Source organism: Neolamprologus brichardi, chromosome 2, assembly GCF_056152115.1.
Source record: "Neolamprologus brichardi isolate AB-2024 chromosome 2, ASM5615211v1, whole genome shotgun sequence".
Taxonomy (NCBI): domain Eukaryota; kingdom Metazoa; phylum Chordata; class Actinopteri; order Cichliformes; family Cichlidae; genus Neolamprologus; species Neolamprologus brichardi.
In genome coordinates this window covers 23,487,270-23,506,257 of record NC_142105.1, presented here as the reverse complement: position 1 = coordinate 23,506,257, position 18,988 = coordinate 23,487,270, and the positions used below count along the sequence as shown (strand labels likewise).

Genomic DNA, 18,988 nt, shown 5'->3' with positions numbered 1-18,988 from the left:
TTTCCTTCTGCAGAGCTTGGGAAGAAAAAAAAAGCCAATTTGCTGCTTGAATTAGGCTATTTACAATTTCTTTCAGATTCAAAAAGAGTGTAATACCTTTTATTTGGTGGGTAATCCTCAGTCTTTGTTTAGGAAAAAATTAGGCAATTTTGCTTCACTATACAAAGTCGAAGACACCGTCCTTCAAAGAGTGACTGCAAAATGTCTCAAAGACCACTTGTTAAAAGCAGTTTGCTTTTTCCACACAATGAAGGCGACGGTATGTGGCAGACAACAAAGCCGAGTAGTCAGCGTAAATAAATACAAGCATTCTTGCTCCGCAGAGATGGCATCCCCCTGGTTTAATTATCGCTCTTGTCAATCGAGGTGGAAGAATACAGCACCTGACAAGGCGCGTCCCCATTCTCTCATCTCGCATAGGTCTTTTTCACACCCTGAAATGCACAGACACCCTTCAGCAAACAGCCAAATCAAACCTCGAGATAGAGGCATTCTGTTGCCCCAAACACCCAGGTAACTTTACAGTGTCGAGTCGCTGAATGCTTTTGACACCTTAGAAATGGGGTCTATTCAAGTTTGACAATTGTCCCTGAATTTTCTCAAGCTGGATGCATTTGCACAACAATGGCAGCTGCATGGTGTATGAATAACATCCCAGGGATGCGGTTATGCTGCTATCTTTCCTGGCGACTCCGAGGAAAATTCCAGCTCTTGCGAGGTACCTTTATTTGTCGCTTAAACCAGTCAGGGTAAGGATGGGTAAACCCACACAAATGAAGTGGGCCAAGAATGTAGATGGATTGCACCTCTAGATCTGTACAGCAAGAGCTCAGTGCAGGGACATTAGCAGGCCTGTAGGCCATTCCGCAAGGAGAACGTCCCATGAGTCTTGTTTCAGAAAGAAAACCCACACGTGTTATTTTTCAAAGGTCATAGCCAGACGTAGACCAACATTACAGTTAAAGAAGTGATTCACTGCAACACTTAGGTGCTCTTCATGCAGCCTGTTGGCCTCCTTCTTCACTCTCTAAGACAGGGTAATTTAAAGCAGCATATATATTAGCCTTAAATTACGTGTTGTATCTCAAGATGCACCAGTGAATAAGAGCACAAGTTTTCAAGGCTCAATACACCCTTGCAATTCCAAGCATGCATAGAACAACAGTGTTTGTGTTCTTTACTCACAACTACAGGCCAACTACAAGCCTGCGTGTGCATCATAAATGCTTATCAGAGCAGAGGTTGGGTGCACATGCCAACACAAGCACTGAGTTAAAACAGGCAGATTGATTTGAGGTCAAATAGATGGCATCATTATTTTCTCCCCTGTTTTTGCTTTGGAATCAGTCAGAATCAGTCTCTACGTTGCCCTTCAAAATTTGAATCTTCTCAAGCTGAAAGAGATTCAAAGTCCAGTGTAAAACAGAATGAAAGTCTACAAAGTTATAATGTATGGAATACATAAATTAACAGGATCGCACAAGCCATGACACCAGTGAGCTCTTAGATCACACGCACACAGCCTTGCCCGTACACACCCACCAGGCTTGAAACTGTAACATATCACATATGTTAATGTGCAGTGCACGTTATAGCTGGGGACTTCAACCATGCTGATTTAGGGTCAGTATTTGAACAGCATATTAAATGTGCAACGAGGGGGAAAACACACACTGGATAAAGCCTACAGCAACATCCAAAAAGGCTACAGAGCAACCCCTCTACCACATCTAGGTTTGTCAGACCACATGTCCGTGCTGCTGATCCCTGCATACACTCCCATTAGGAGAAGAGCCTCCCCAGTCACAAAAACTGTGAAAACCTGGCCAGAAGGTGCATCACATCAGCTGCAGGACTGTTTTGAAAACACGGACTGGAGTGTGTTCGAACATCAGGACCTTGAAGAGCACACAACATCAGTGCTCTCATATATTAACTGCTGTGTCAACAGTGTCACTGTGGACAAACGTCTCCGGGTGTATTCCAACCAGAAAACCCGGATGACTAAAGAGGTCCAGGTCCTGCTGAAGCAACGTGACGCCGCTTTTAGATCCGGTGATGGTATGCATTACAGTGCAGCCAGATCTGAGTTGAAAAGAGGCATCAGAGAAGCCAAGGCAGCGTACAAGAGAAGGATCGAAGACCACTTCAGCAACAACAACCCACGACAGGTATGGCAGGGAGTTCAGCACTTAACCAACTACAAACCTTGCAATACCACGTTGACTGAGGGTAACGCGGCGCTTGCGGAGGAGCTGAACCACTTCTTCGCACGCTTTGAGGTGAAGGGACCAGAGGCGGCAGCAGCAAAAACATTGGACAGCAGCAGCAGCCCAAGCCTCATAGTGCAGGAATATAAGGTGAGGCGCACACTGAGGGCAGTGAACCCCAGGAAGGCCGCCGGACCAGATGTGGTAACCGCACGGGTCCTAAAAGAGTGTGCAGACCAGCTGGCTGGGGTCTTCACTAAGATCTTCAACACTTCACTGTCCCAGTCCTGCATCCCGCCGTGCCTAAAGTCAGCCACAATTGTCCCACTGCCAAAGCATACTAACATTAGCAGCCTCAACAACTACCGACCAGTTGCTCTAACACCTGTTATAATGAAGTGCTTCGAGAAACTGGTCCGACGTCACATCGTGTCCTGCCTGCCACCCACACTCAACCTGCTCCAGTTCGCATACAGAGCTAACAGATCAACTGAAGATGCCATTGCTACAACGCTCCACACCACCATCTCTCACCTGGAAGTGCAGGGCCGTTACGCCAGGCTGCTCTTTGTTGACTTTAATACGATACTCCCGGACAGACTAATAGTTGAACTGCTGGAAATCGGGCTTCCTTCTACCACCTGCCGCTGGATCAGGGACTTCCTCTCAGACCGTGTACAAAGAGTTAGAGTGGGGCCTCATCTTTCCTCAGCCCTCAGCCTTAACACCGGCTCTCCACAAGGCTGTGTACTGAGTCCCCTACTGTACACTCTGCACACACATGACTGTGTTAGTACCCACCCAGACAACTCAGTCATCAAGTTTGCAGAAGATACCACCGTGGTGGGGCTCATCTCTGGGGGAGATGAGATGGCGTACAGAGCTGAAGTTGGACCTGGACCTCAATACCACCAAGACAAAAGAACTGGTAGTTGACTTCAGAAGAAGGAAGTCTGAGCTGCAGCCTGTCAGCATCAACGCGGAGTGTGTGGAAAGGGTCTCCAGTTTCAGGTTTCTGGGTGTGCACATAGACACAGACCTCCAATGGAGCTCTAACATCTCTGCGGTTTTAAAGAAGGCCCAACATCGTCTCCACTTTCTGAGAATCCTCAGAAAAATGGACCTGAAGAAGGAGCTGCTGACCATCTTCTACCCCTGCTCCATTGAAAGTGTGCTGACATATTGCATCGGTGTGTGGTTCTCCAGCTGCACCACAGCACACAGAAAGGCACTCCAGGGAGTCATCATTATGGCCCAAAAAATCATTGGACATCCTCTTCCCTCCCTGAAGGACCTGTACAGCACTCGCTGTCTCAAGAGGGCACGCAGCATCCTATGGGACGGTACACACCCAGGACACCGGGTGTTTAAGCTGCTGTCGTCTGGCAGGAGGTTCAGGCTGCTGAGGTCCCGAACAAATAGACTCAAGGACAGCTTTTACAACAGGGCAATAGCCCTAATCAATGCAAATAGCTGACCTGACTTGCTACCTACCTGGACTTTTTTGGGGGGGGGAGGTAACAACAGTAAAAACCGTAACAATAATAACATTTATATTTATAACAAGGTGCAATAACAATTAATGTGCAATAATAACAGTGTGCAATTCAAATACACTTATTCTTCTTTTTTATTACTAAGTTAATATACTGTGTTGCATTGTGATGTGTCGTATCGTGTCGTGTTGTGTTATATGAAGTGCCGACATTGGACAGGTTTCCAATTTCATTGTACTATTGTACTATGTATGACTCTGCAATGACAATAAAGAGTTATCTTATCTTATCTTATCTTATCTTATCTGTTAGCCAGAGCTGAACATGAAAAAAAAAATCATCTCTTGTTAATCATCTCTGAGTTTTTACTGTTTTTTTATGATTTCTTCTTGCTTAAGAATAATAAGTGTTACCTGATTATCGCCTCCGCATTATTATGTTGTGACACCAATGAGCCGCCCACTGGAAGGCTAAATTAATACTCTCATAGACAAAGGGGAGTAAAGAGGCGCAGAAGTTGGAGTGTGGCTGCTTTAAAGAACAAGTACATGTCAGGCTGTGCATTTTTGACCTATTGCAGGTTCCTGCTTGTACTTTTTGAGTGTTTATTTCTGTACCGTGCATGTAGAAACTGCCATTCTTCGACTCTAGGTCTGGTATTTCGTGCATGCTAATGAGCTTCCTTCCATCTTGTTTTCGTTCTGGTGTGCTGATATTTTCTTTAAGCTGCAGATTGAGCAATGCTAGCCCATTTTAGAATGAGCACCACTGTCGTGGTGTAAGAACGCTAAGTCTAATATTTCTTTAAATTACAATCATTGGCAAGCTAACGCCAGCAGGTTAACACTACAATCAGCTATTTTTGCACGACCTCTTACTATAAACACAGACTGAATGCTTTAGTTAGCCTTCTGTGTAAGTGCATACTTATGTTGTAATATCCATCACTGTATGACTCACTGCTCTAACAAGCCTGCTATTTGTTTTACTTGGTTTTCACTTGTTGATTTTAATCCTTTGGACTCTCTTTTAATCTTTCCTTTCATATTTAGTTTGTTAGGATTTGGGTTAAAGAATCCCCCTTAACAGCATTAATAAATAATTGATAAAGGTTTTGTTTATGTGATGATTTCAGGGCCACAGTCCCCGATGGTAGTGAATGCCATAAAATACCTTGTGGATCTGTCAAATCCCATGAAACGAGAAGGGCTAAATCCATGTTCAAAATCAACCTTTGCTTGAATCTCAGTTATACTCTTGAAGCTTTGTGGCTGTATCTTACCTACCTGGCTAGTTATGCTCTGTGTCTTCCAAAACACATTTTGAAAGAATGACACTAGAAACACTAGACACTCGCAAATTTAAAACAACATCGGTGGCCTGTAATAAAGTTCATATTTAAGATTTTTTTTTTTAAAAAAAGCAAAAACAATCTGTCGCTCTGATCTTCAGTTTCTCCAGATCCAATCACACATTCTATCACTTAATCAAATCCTCTCCTGTTCTTCCCACTAAATAGATTCAAACCAATGCCCTCTCCTGAAAACAAAGTACCTGCTCCCTTGCCCTCATGGTTCATGGGGTTTAAGTATTTGCGAGGAGGCGTCTTGCATTAAAATGCATTTGTACTCCTTGCACTTCTGTAATAAAACCCAGGCATTTAACATGTGTATTTATGGTTCTCAATAACCCAGAAGTCTTAATAAAAATGAAAGCTGACATTGGCATGAAGGATCCTCCTCACTAGCTGTCTTTAATGTCCAGAACATTCCATTAAAACGGGAGCACTTCCTTAGAAGTGGAGCTTTTATCCTGATTGCTTACTGGAAGAGAGGGAGGAAGGAAAAAAAAGAAAAAAGAAACCGAACGACCTTCAGCGCCTCTACACCTAGCCCTTCCCTCATGTGTGCGCTGTGAATGGACACGCCTGTGCTGACATATGTGCAGGGATGAGATGCACACTGACATTGAGTGTGAATGGCATAGTATATTTCCTTTGGGTTTTGAATTGAGCAACACTTCTTTGAATCTCTAGAGAGATATGTACAAATGCACATGTCTGAGTCACTGGGCACTTGGTATTCTGCTCATGCACAGAAAAGCCATCTCAATTTTGAAATCATAACGATTATTATTTAGGAGATAGGGGAAAAAGCCAAATCTGCATGTTTAATTAGCGCCTGTGCGATGCCAGATAGATAATACATGAGACTTGCTAATGTCCTTTCTTTTGAACTTCTTTAGCCATTTTCTTTTTGAAGATGGAGAAAAAAAGAAGATGGGGACAGAGATTTTCCTCAGTGGGAACACAACTGTTGAGCTACATTTAATAAGCTGGTCAAAAACACTCTCCTGCCGAGAGAGACTGTGCTTTTAATGACCATTCTGCTTCCAAAGTCTCAGATGTGCAGCGAGATTGCTTGCCACATACCAGACAAGGCAGCCATCTTATTAATAGCAACACACCACACATGCAGCAGACTAGGGAGCAGAAACCTAGAGAGGGAGACAAGGGGAGAGAGACGCACTGGCACATGGTGAAAAAGAGCATGTCCCGTGCATGCTTTTACTGACTGTGTAGGCAAGGAGACAGATGGGTGAAGTAAGGACGAGATTGGATGTAGGAAGAGGCAGGGCAGGCACCATGGTCTAAAAAAGCTAGCCCTCGCGAGAAGGCATCCAGACCAGCCTCCACACGGGCCAGGAGGGGAAAACTCCGTGATGGATGTACCCTGCGACTGGAGCCCTCGGCACGCCCACATGAAAACGCCACCAAGGCCAGGCCAGCGGAGCAGGCAATCAAAGAGAGAGGCCAGAGGGCCAGGATGATATAGGAGAATTCAGCTTATTAAATAAGCTTCAGGAGGAGCATGGAGCATCTAAAATAAGTTGTCACTCTGCCACCAACAGGCATGAAAAGAGTCTCGGTTAGATGGAAAGTCTATGCACTGCAGGCGGTGATGACAGACTTTGTACCGTAAGAGTGGGAATACTGTCATTAAATACACCAACACACCGGGGAGCTTCAGTACAGTGTGCCATCATTGATTTCCTCTTTTTTTTATTTTTTCACCTGGGCTTCATTATCGTGCATCTGAGCAGAACAGGAAGGGAAATGTTTGTGTATGTAGGGATGTAAATCTTATTCCATAATATCACATGTCCCACTACTATGAAAATACTACTTCTCTAGTGGAAAAGGGTTTACATGCAAGCAAGTTGGAGTATAAATTCAGGGGCTGTGTGGAGTGGTGTTTCTGACTTAATTTTCATTCAAACTGCAAAGTAGGAAACTCAATATAAGAGGCTCTATCAGAGATGCAACAGTCTGCTAACACGGATAGAAAATCCTTACACAAGTCCATTACTAGAGGCCACCTGAAACCAGGTGTTCTTGTGTCACAGTTTGTAATTCAGTTGATTATATATTTTTACCTTTAATTTTCAACACTTTGTAGAAACGGACACTTTGATTCTTTTCTTGTTTGTGACGTTGCCTTGGCAACAACAGCATCTTACCAGTTTTCGCTTCGACGCTTAAGACGAAGGAGGGGCGGGGTGGTGTACAGTGGAGGCTGTGAAAGCAGGTGCAAAAAGACATTTCTTCACTTGTATTTCCTGTCACATCCAGCAGCCCACTCCAGTCCTAAACTTTATATAATTACAACAATCTGTGCTCCCAGAGAGTCTGTGTGAAATCTGATTGCCATTGGTAACATTCACAGCAAGAGTCCTGGCGTGATAGAAGGCTTCCTGTTTCAATTTGCTAGGATCGCTCAAGTTTTACTGGCTTTTTCTTTTTTCTTATCCCATCAGTGGGGCATACATTTCCATTCAGGGGAAAAAACAGAGCCGGTAATATCCAATTTACTGGGAGGAGATGGTTTCTCTGGCAGTATAATAACATGCTACATGGAGCGTAGCATTATGAAGTATGAATAAAAAAAAGGCATTTATGGTAAAAATTCAATTCAAAAGCAGTCATCAGTCATCGGAGGAAATCAAGGCAATTAGTAACACTTTAATGCAAATTGGAGAATGCAAAACATATCACAAATCCTTGGCGCTGTAATGGGGTTCCAAGGAAGAGACGATCAAATGACCTCTTTCAAACTCACCCTGGTTGGTCCACTAATCAAAAATCCAAGAAGAGAGATTTCACTCTGTTCTTGAATAGTGTGTGTTTCTATGTGTGTGTTTGAGCTGGTGTGTGTAGTGATGGGGGTGTATCGCTTAATAGCTTTGTGGCCACAACACTGTCTGGGACCAGGCCTCTATCCACTGCAAGAGTGGTTTCTTTGATGTGGTTTACTTCCATGTAATGTACAGTAATAGCCCAGTGTTACACCTCCAGCCAGCTGTGTCCAAAGCAACATGTTTGTGGCTTGTTAACATGTTTGCAATGAGGCTACATGAGCCTGGCTAAATGTAAAAATCTCTCAGTTGGAAAATAACATATAAAAAAATATAACATCGCTTTGCTGACTGCAGCCTGTCGCATTCACACGACTGTGGTCAATTAAGAGTTAATTTATCTGAATTTTAGGAGCTGGACAGCCCCTCATACACTCCCATTCGAGTGCTTTGACTATATGGTAAATGAACTGCTACTTATATATATAGTTTGTCTAATACTCACATTGCAATGGATGGATCTGGGGAAACTCAAGGTTCAGTATCATTCCCAAGGATGCTTCAACATGCATACTGGAGTAGCCACAAAACTGTGCAATGACCTTCCAATTAGTAGACGATCCGCTCTACTTGCTGAGCCACAACTACCCATAATGCCTTAAATGACCCTTCCTACACCACAGGCAATTCATTCTCATTTTTGTACCTCACCCTACCTCCCCCAGCCCAGCTTGGGAGGCCAAGCTGAAGGCCTTTCGCCAAACTGCAACCTCAGATCCATGCATCCATCCATGATGTCAAATCTAATTGAGGATGCGGTCCCTTACAGTAACGGCTTTTAAATGTTTGCACAAAAACATGTAATAATTTCACTTTTGATATTATGCATTTGGGCCTCCAGCAATTACTTACCTGTAATGCTCTATTTGAATTTAGTGATGCTTTAGAGGAAGATTAGTATGAGGGATGTTTATTTCATGTCCAAGTCAAACGTGCATGTTGCATTTAGCATTAAAGACAAGTCCAACATGAGCAGTAAATCATCATGAGGTGACATTAAAGTAGCAGCTAAACATTGTGATTTTTTTTTTTAAATAAAAAAGAAACTTGCAAGTGTGCACCATTTAGCATGACATGGCTATCTTGAAAAGCTCTCCTTGACATACAGTGTCTTGCTTCCAGTGTCACACTACACCCATTTTTTGGTACAGGGAAGAATACTAACAAACCGGCAGAATATGTCAAAGCCCACATGTGGCTTGAAATCCACCGTGAAGTTTCCATTTCTGGACTGAAAATCACATTCATTTGAATGCAAACATGTTTCATCTTAAAACATTTCTTATGCTGCACAGTGAACTAGATTAGATTACTCGCTGTAACTCACTACCTGCATGCCTAGATAATATCAAGAAGCCTGCACACCAGCAGGCACGAGCTGAACAGCTATATCACACACAGCCCCACCACCACGCCGGCGCCTCTGCCCCACTGTACCTTCAGAGTGATGGGAGAGCGTGAGCAGGCTGACACAAGAAGCTCCGATCCCAGAACCAAACACTGTGATGCGATTGGAATCTCCTCCGAAGAAGCCGATGTTCTCACTGATCCATCTCAAAGCCTGGATTTGGTCCAAGAGCCCATAGTTCCCTTTAGCTGCCTGGTCACCTGTGCTGAGGAAGCCTGCAACACAAAAAGAAGAAATTAAAAAGCCATGCAGTGAAAGCAAGTCAAATGAATCCCAGGCATAAAGTTGTTAGCCACTAAAGGTTATCCACAATGACGGACACCCCACCCCGGTTTTGTCAGAAGAACCACAACACCAGGTTACTGCGGTTGTGAAATCATGACTTATTGGATGGCTCTTGGCAAAATAGGAGTGTGTGTGACCGCATGCCATCTGCACTTTATTGGAAATCAATGCCATGTCTCCCTGGGTAAACACCCATCATCAACAATATTGAGCAGCCGTGATGAAAACCTTGCAAATCTATGAAAACTCTGCGGACAGAGAAAGTGGAAAAAAAAGCTTCAAATGCTGCAAAAATAAGCAGTATGGAACGCACACACTGCACACGTGTTCTGCGTTTTATCCTGTCATTACCATTCTCTCTCCTGCTCCATAGTCCAACGCACTTACAGTCTAAACATTTACATCCAGCACTATTTATGTACATTTTCCTCCATGTCAGTAATCTGCTAGATTTGGACAATGAATTTCTCTTGGCTACATCAGCGCTTGTGTTCACACGCCACCCTTTCCCAGTTTCTCTCCAGGGCCTGAGCTCTGACGACTGATGGTTAATGGAGAGTCACGGGAGAAGATCAAAGGCAAGCAATCCCCAAAGTCCCCACGGTGGAGTCGGTGTCCGTCAAACCCATGAGCATGCATGTGAGGTGACAGATGGGTGATGTGTGGAAAACAGCACCCCACTCTCTTTAGCAGCAACGCTGCCAAACACTTCACAAGCAATGAATGTGTTGGTGGTGAATGTTTGGAAGCCTCCGGTGGTCCTTCGGCATCTCGGCATTGTTCCTAACATCTATTTCGTGGTCTGTTTCTCCGTGTAAGGATAAACTGTCAAAGCGGAAGAAGACCGTGGTTTTGATATGAGCAACGCATAAAAAAGAATTACATTTTTGTGACTCAGGTCAGCATAACAATGCTCACTTTAGATGAGCACTGATTAGAAAGTAGCTTTCTCTGTGGTCATTAGCTTGTTCATTGTGAGCAGTCTATGTACAAAAACCCAGCATGTACTCCACTGCTTATCATTTCTCTTTGTCTGAATCCGGGCACAATCTCCTATCTCAACCCGAACAGCAAACCCGCCTCGCCCTGAGGGCCTGTTGGCAGACACAAAGAGGGTGGGCAGGGGAAAGGCCAGGCCTGATCATCGATTGGAGAGAGGCAGTGGCACAGGAAGCAAAGCAGGAGACAAATGGATCAACAGATGGTCTCCTTCAGATGCATCCCTGAGGATGACAGAGCAGCAGGCCACATGCAGAGTGAGAGTGAAAGAGACAGACGCAGACGGAGAGAGGAGAAATCGGGGCTCCAATTGAAGAGCTTTTCCTTTTCTTTTTCTCTCGCGGCTCCTCCTCGCTTTCCGTCATCACTAAAGGACAACAGCTTTTACAACCTTCTCGAGGGTGCATGGAGGAGAGCGAGAGGGAGAGAGAGGGAGGAGAGACGTGACTCTCCCAGAATAACCCTCATTTGCAAAATGGTTCACACTTCACCAAGTGTATGTCAGTTCGGTTAAGAAATGTCAGGAGACTGGCATGTGAAAACGGACTCTGTACGACTGTTAGCCTAATTGAAAAGATACTGTAAACACTATCCATGTGGCATTGTAATATGCGGCATTGCTAAATGACAAGATGTAAATCATTAGAGCTGAATCCTCAGCTGGCACAGTTTAAAAAAAGAAAAACAAAACACAGTTTCATGCTACGGCCTTTTGTGGCTTCTTGTTTAGCCATGTTGATTCCTCTGCATAAATAAAACTGGTCATTAAAATGTAGAGGTGGAATCCAATATCTTAGACAGCAAGACATGCTGCAGGCACCATTTAAAAATACATCTAATATAGCTCCTGGTTATGTTTTAATTGGAAAGGTGACAGAAAGTATTTTCTTTGGAAAGCAATTAAGATAGCAAAGTAATTGTTTTTATGCATGCCTATTGCTATTTTTACATTGCAGACTTTTTACTACGGATGTGCCATTTTGCACATATTTGGAGTTGATGACCTATAAAACACCTCAGTCTCCTCTATGATTACAAAAAAATTACTAAAAAGTAAGCTTACTTCAATGACACATAACACACTGTATAGCTTCACTTTGGTTCTGGTTTGAGCTCTCCAAATTTCCCCTTAAGCACCAGCGACAGGGTTATAGATTCCAGATATAGCAGATGATCCCTGTCTGATCAGCACCGCGTGGGCTTTGGCTGCACATAAACCATGATGTGCATTGCACTCTCGTTTCACAGCTCACACCTACACAGGACCTTGGGATTCTGGACTGAAGCTCAATGCTTCTGAAGTGTTTGATCAAGCTGGCAATGTGCTTGACTGCACTACTCAACCTGACTTCCATTTGATTTTTTTTTTTTAAAAACACTTAAACATTAGGTGCTTTGCAAAGAGCATTTAATTCTAAACTGCAATATAGTATCAAACAATATCCATCTTTGTTAGTTACCCAAATTCAAATCAATATGCAAATGATCTTTTAAATGATGTCAACGATTAACTTTCAACCAAACTGTATACGCAATTACAGTGTCCCAGTCCAGTTAATTTAGCAAACGTGAAATCATCATTAAATACTAAATAGTTCGAGTTGATCTGTGTAAACAAATAAATTATTAATTATTAAACACATCATTTGTACTCATTTAATTTTCCCTGCTACATTTTTATTCTGGCCTGCTGCGAGCTCTGTAACAAACTATAGATTTGCTGTGGGGTATTTTCACTTCACTCAGTAAGTGAGGCAATGCTCAAAACCCAATCCCTATGATAATGTGTGATTTACTTAATGCTTTGTTTTTCTCTTAACACGTTAAAAAAGCCACCTCAAAAACAATACTCTATCTCCTACGTCAAGCTCGAGAGCCTCAGCGGGACGTGTTGGCTTGAGCGGAGAAAAGAAATCATCAAAATAAGTGTTATTTAAATTGCTATTCTTAAATCCTATAAACCAAATCCATAATGTTTTCAATAACATCTGGTGAGAAAAGAAGTTATAAAAGAGCCACATCTAATAATAATAATAATAATAATAATAATAATAACTTCAAATGGTCTTTGTGGGTGAAACAAAGATTTCTAAATATGGAATCCAACAAGTCTGCGCAGTTCAGCTGGATTATACATTATATTTGCATGAGAGTATCTTATTCACCACAAACTGTGCAAGTTAATAACAGTGATTGTGTGGCCTTTCTCTGTGTGTTAGAACTGTAATTTGTACTGACTGATTACATGATGAGTTTTTGTATCATGTCCCAAACCTATTCTTCCCTGACAGTGATGTGGTTCACTTTTTCTGTACGCGGGCAACTGGCATTTTCTCCTCGTGGCAGCAAAGAGACAGAGACTCAGTCGTGATCTCAGCTGCAACGGCAACCGAGAACGTGGTCCGGTCACAGCTGGGTCAGGTCCCACTTGTCTCCTTGCATTCTCCTTGCTGGACGAAACACTGTGTGCGTCTTGCACGGCTACCCCTGCAAGTACCATTGCTTCCCTAGTTACCTTAACGTGACCAGAGGGTCGGATAGCGGCTACGGCACGTCATCATCCCCTCATGATGACGCGCTTACTCCACTTTCACACATTTTTGCACACCAGCCACAATGTGCATTGGTTGTGCATTAGAAAAAAAGTGCAAAGCGTGACGCCACATATTGTGTGTGTGTTTTTTTTTTCTTTTGGCTTGATCATGTTTCATCAATATGTGCGTGCCACCGTCTCAGTCTCAGCCGAGAGTATGTGTTTCCTCCAGAGCCTGGAGCCTGATTTCCTTTTGCCATGCTTCTCAGCATTGATATTGCTTTATTGATTATGATTTAAATGTCTGTTTCCTGTACGGTGGGCTATAACTCACAAGTGTAGCAGCAAGGGGTGATGATAATGATCGCTCTGACCCCAGACATCTCTTTTAGCCCGCTCTCCCAGATAATAGAATGTGCGTAAACTAATGGACGAGGTTGAGAAGGGGTGAGGGGGAGGGCAAAAGCTTGTTGAGCTGAAGATTGAGCTTACATGGGAACAGATGGAGGGAACAGATAGGGAAGGCTAGAGTAGAATGGGAATAACACAGTGACGTAACAGAGGGAAACGGTTTTTTGGCTTTAAAAAAAAAAATAAAAAATTCATGCTTGGTGTTACTTTGCCTTTTCCCTCTTTCTTTTCTACGTCTCATCCTCTCTCTCTTTGGGGGAGCCGGTTAACAAGGCCTTCTGTGTCCAAACTCTCCTTTGGAACCACTCCTCCCTCTCCGGCCTCCCTCTTGCCCTCTCCCTCTATCTCTACCCCCTCCCCCCCATCTCTTTTCTGGGGAAATAAAGGCGCACACAGTCACAGCCTTGACAGCCCCCACTAAGAATCCCCCTCCCCCCCAATACAAAAGAGCTTCAACTTCCCCCCAGCCAGGCCTGGGTTGAATGAGAGCCTCTGGGGTGTGGATGAGAAGCAGAGGATGGAAGGGGCCACCCTCCTCACAGCCACATAAAGGGCCTATGTGTCAGGCTCATGATGAGCAAGGGGCATACCCAGCGGTCCATCCTCCGCACAGGGAGCTGTACCCATTACATTTTTTACCAGTTTTTTGGGAGTGTGGATTCAAAACACTGACGAGTTTCAAAAAGAGGAAAAAAAAGAAAAGAAATGGTGTGTGAGACGACTGGGGCATGGGCCTGAATGAAGGTGACTCGGATCAGTGTGCCGCTCCTGTTTACAGCTCGGTGCCCAATAGCGTGGCTGGGGCACAGTCTGATCTGAGAAAAGGACAGTGAGAGAGCTATAGAAACAGGGCGAGCGAAAGAGTGAAGTGCGGACAAGCACAAGAAAGCCTCTTTATGGCTGAACACAGAAGACTCTGTGATCCACGGCACATCACAGCTTCTGCGGTGGACAGAAATAAAAACTTGCGGGAGAATCACATATTTTCTGATTGTCACTCCAATAAATTACTTATTCCATATTAATGAATATAACATGAGCACAGAATTAAACCAGAAAATGGTTAAAAGAATTTATGCATAAGCTCCCATCCCCTGCATGTCACCCCGATTCTGTCCTGGCCTCATCGCAAATTAATAATTAATTTTAAAAATCAAAACGCTTCACATGGCAACAAAGCCATCTGATGTTCGAGGCCCTGGCCCTTGACACTTTGCAAGCTCAAACCAAATCATAACACAGTCAGTATACTGCAGGTCTTTTCCCAAAACGTGAACACACGGCTGATTATGAGAAAACTAATTGCTTTGGCTTAGCATTAGTCTCAGCTGCACCAAGATTCCCGGACGCAGTAGATGCCGGGTGTCGGCTGGACGCTGCTAGAGGTAGATTATTATGCATACTGTGCTACTACATACAGACTGAGCCACTCACATGGAAAATGTGGTTTGTGTGCAACAAAGCAATGAGAAAAAAAACAAAACAAAACCTACAACAAAATGTCAAGAGGGAAAATCCATGCCGCACAGACACCAGAGCTCATCTGACACATATCTGAGCCCCTAAACCCAGATCTCTTACAGACAGACGAGAGCCTGTTATGGCAGGCGGGGGATGAAAAACAGATACTGTAAGTCAAAGTCGGTGGTGCACGTGGCAGCTGCTGGTCGTCCTGCATGTGATTTCGGGGGCTCCTTAATCTGATTGTGTGATGTGTCCCAGTGGTCAGACGACACTGTTCAAGGGCTCTGGTGAACAGCAGCTCTGGCAGCAACTACAAATGAGCAGTTTGCATATGTATGACCCCTGGCATCTGAGCACCACTCCATCAATCACACATCGACTATTGGGGCTGTCAGTTTCGTTGCTTCTCTCCTGATCTCCCCTTCGCCATCTCTCCCTTTCGCTGGCTCAGTTTCCTGTCCACCCCTCCTCTCAGTGTCTTTCTCCATTCTGCCTCCCCCAACCTATCACCTTTTCTCTTTCCCGTGTCTCTTATTGTCGTTCTTTTCACATAATAGCATGGACAGAAGCTTCTCAAAGACAGCAAAAGGCTTTTACACAAAGGGGAGCTTTGCATCTCACAGCTGGTGCGGAGGCGTGCTTGCATGCTTCCACGAGGGGAGAGGGAGAGAGTAGTGTTTGAGAGCCACAACTGTGAGGTTAAGCAGCACTTTGGTTCTACTTGGAGGAGCACGCGTCGTCTGGATATATTTCACATTTGCACAATCATTTTCTTTTACTAATGTCTAATGTTTTTTTTTTAAATGCACTCTTAGTATAATCATAATCCTTTGTTCAAAACAAGACATCGTCAGGGTGCTCTGCCTCACTTTTTTGGCCTGTGGCTGAACAAGTTCAAAGGCATGGTGTGAAAAATGACATCAAGCCTGGGTGATGTAATTTGAGGGCGTGGTGAGAAAGTTTAGCGCAAGCCAGCTCGGGGAGGACGGCGCAGTGTGCAGTGATGCAGTGATACCACAGAAGAGATCAGAGCCCAGCTTATCAAAGCACATCAGTGGAGCAGGGTAGGAGAAAAAGGTCATCATTTAGAGCATCTTCAAAGCGTAACTCCACTTCTCCTCAGGTTGGAGTAGCTCTGATAGCTGGCCATAATGAGCTTAGTTTTGGTTGACCCTACCGCTGAAAAAGTTGAGAAACAAGCCCCAGCAGCCAATTTTACAGCTTCCATTTGCGACACTGTAAATCCTGCCTTCAAGTATTTGTTCATTTATTGAAACCCACCAACTTGAGTTGTAAATCCATTGCAGCAAATTTGAACGAACATCTGTTTTCCAGAGGTTTAGCACTGTGGTGTGTGTGCTGAATGAGTGATTTTTTTTGTGTTTGTCTTCAGATGGGTACAACATTGTTGGCAACACAATGCAGCGCTCTTGCCAGTGGGGCTGTGTTTTCTGATTTGAAACTGCCTCAAAGCTCACAGGAAGCAATAATTTTACAGAAACGTGCTGTTTGTGCTCATCGTATGCAGTAAGAAAATTTGCATGTTACACCTGTTTGACTGTACAAATCAGAATTGTAAAGCAGAAGAATGCTGATAATATATGTTTTCTTGTTCTCAAAAAATGTCCTGAAAAGAGAAAAAATATATATAACAATGTATTATCCTTCTCAAGCACTACCTGTGGAGCCAAAGCCTAATAAAGCTCGTCCCTACTTACTAGAACCTCTATTGTTGGTCAGAACCACACAAAGGAGCTACTTGATTGGATGATATGTTCCTCCATTACAATAAGCCTAACAAAACCAAGAATGAAAATTGTCCTAAACAAATACACTCTAGTATTTGCTTAAATCTTTCGTGTCTAGCTATTTTATGAACAAAATTTGGATTTAAAAAAAAAGAAAAAGCAGACTGGAGACCAAAATTCTTACGTCGCTCTAGAATATATTTGTTTTTTTTGTTTGTTATGAATTGAATACAATTTTTTCCCTTACAGATGAAAATGGTTCATAATTTCCCTAAATTAATATAATATAATCTACATAAATCATATAGCATGCAATCTACATAAATCTGCATATGTTCTCCATAAATTTAATTACAGACTATCTTTGAATAGTTGCCCTGCCTTCCTTGTGCTTTAGCGACAGCATGTACTCGAGCTGGCAGAGCCTCAACAAATTCGTGTAAAACCTGACAACCCACATTGCCCCAGCATGATTTGAAAATCTTCCAAAGTGCTTTTTTTTTTTAAAATGATGTCACTACATGTCTGACTTTTTGATTCCAGCAAAAAGCCATTTTACAGTTACCACTGTGCTGGTAGGTCTTAGCCCATCCAAGTGTTTGGCTTAGTTTGCCTTTCCAAGGCTGGTTGACAGACTGGTACTCATCCTCAGAGAAAACTACATAGACTTCTTTACACAACTAATTGGAGATTGATGTGCTTTTATTTCCTTTAACTCTGCTTACGTTGATGTTCTAGCTTCATGTATGGTCACTTTTAGTCTCTCTTTTGTACCTTGGTTACACCTGATCCAGCTTCTGTGCTGTTTCTTTCGCCCTTCATAACCTTTGGACAAGGTATGACTGTGACTTCTGACACTTCCACTTGGTTCTGATGCTACAATGGCTACAAAATCATTTACTGAGACAAGCCTCTAATGAGCAGATTAAATCACACTGAAATGTGTGTGTGTGTTTTTCTCTTTCACAAAGGACGTAACATGGTCAGTGTCACAAAAGTGATTCAGTATAATTGGTGACCTAGAAATGTGCAGAATCAGAGATCATGTGTGACATGTAACTTTTTACTGTGGTTAAATGATTCTAAATATGTTCTATTATTAAAATAAATGGTAACAGATTTTCCATGTTCAAATAAATTCAACTTTGTTTATATAGAGCCAAAAACAACAACAGTTGTCTCAAGGAGCTTCTCTTCTACATATTGTATCAATAAATTCTGGTATAAAACTACCTTTAGTAGTAAAAATCAGGCTTGGGAATAGCATCACAGATGGTCAAAAAGTATTGGGGTATGTAGTAAGGTATTATTGGCAATAGCAGAAATATAGAATATCACTGGCCTTATCCTTTAAGCTTGTCAAAGACAGCAGCGATAAAGTGAAATGGAATCATGGCATATAGTATAAAGCCAATCTGAGATGACAAATCATTTCCTACTATATTACATATGACAGCAATCTTTTTTTTAATAATGCTTTCACAGTCACCACAGGAGAAGGACCCAAATGCAGGACGCACATAGGCAGAATAAGGTCCAAAGATCCATTCATCCATTTTACAATTCAGGGTCATGGGAGGGGGGGGGGAGGGGGGGGGTGAGAAGTCTATCCCATCTGTCATAGTGTGACAGACAGAGAACACCCTGGACAGGTCACCAATCTATTGCAGGGCTAACACACAGAGAAAGACAATCATTCACACTCACAGCCATGGCCAATTTAGAATCACCAATTAATCTAACCCCATGCATGTTCCTTCTGTGGAAGGATGCCGAAGTACCGAGAAAGAAGTCGGGGAGAACATGCACACTCCACACAGAAAAGCCCCAGACTGGTATTGAATGCAGGATCTTCTTGCTGTGAGGTGATGCTTCTAACCACCACACGATCAGGAAGGCAAGCAGCATGACAAACAATCCAGTAGGAGCAGGCAAAAGGGCGACATCCAAAAACAGACACACAACTCATATGTGGGAAATCCAAGAAAACTACAAAGCACATAAATAGGTGGCTTAATAACTGAGTTGATCAAAGACAATCAGTCAACTTAAATGTACAAAGCAAGAGGTACATTCAGTGTCACTTTGTTAGGTACTAGTTTAACTACTCATTAACGCAAATATCTAATCAATATATTTATGCATTTAGAGATGGTCTGCTGAAACTGAGCGTCAAAATTGGGAAGAAAGATGATTTAAGTGACTTTGAATTTGATTGCTGGTGGTTGTTGGTGACAGAC

The 18,988-nt window shown here is 43.0% G+C and overlaps 1 protein-coding gene across 4 annotated transcripts in view; it reads right to left on the bottom strand.

Annotated features, from left to right (window-relative positions):
* The window catches only part of nlgn3a (neuroligin 3a), a 133,499-nt gene that overhangs the window by 36,206 nt on the left and 78,305 nt on the right, over positions 1-18,988 (bottom strand). For all 4 annotated transcript variants that reach the window (XM_006781603.3, XM_035910931.2, XM_006781604.3 and 1 more), the window contains one exon: positions 9,338-9,523. In XM_006781603.3, the coding sequence (XP_006781666.1) occupies positions 9,338-9,523 (186 nt within the window). The remainder of the gene's footprint in view (positions 1-9,337; positions 9,524-18,988) is intronic.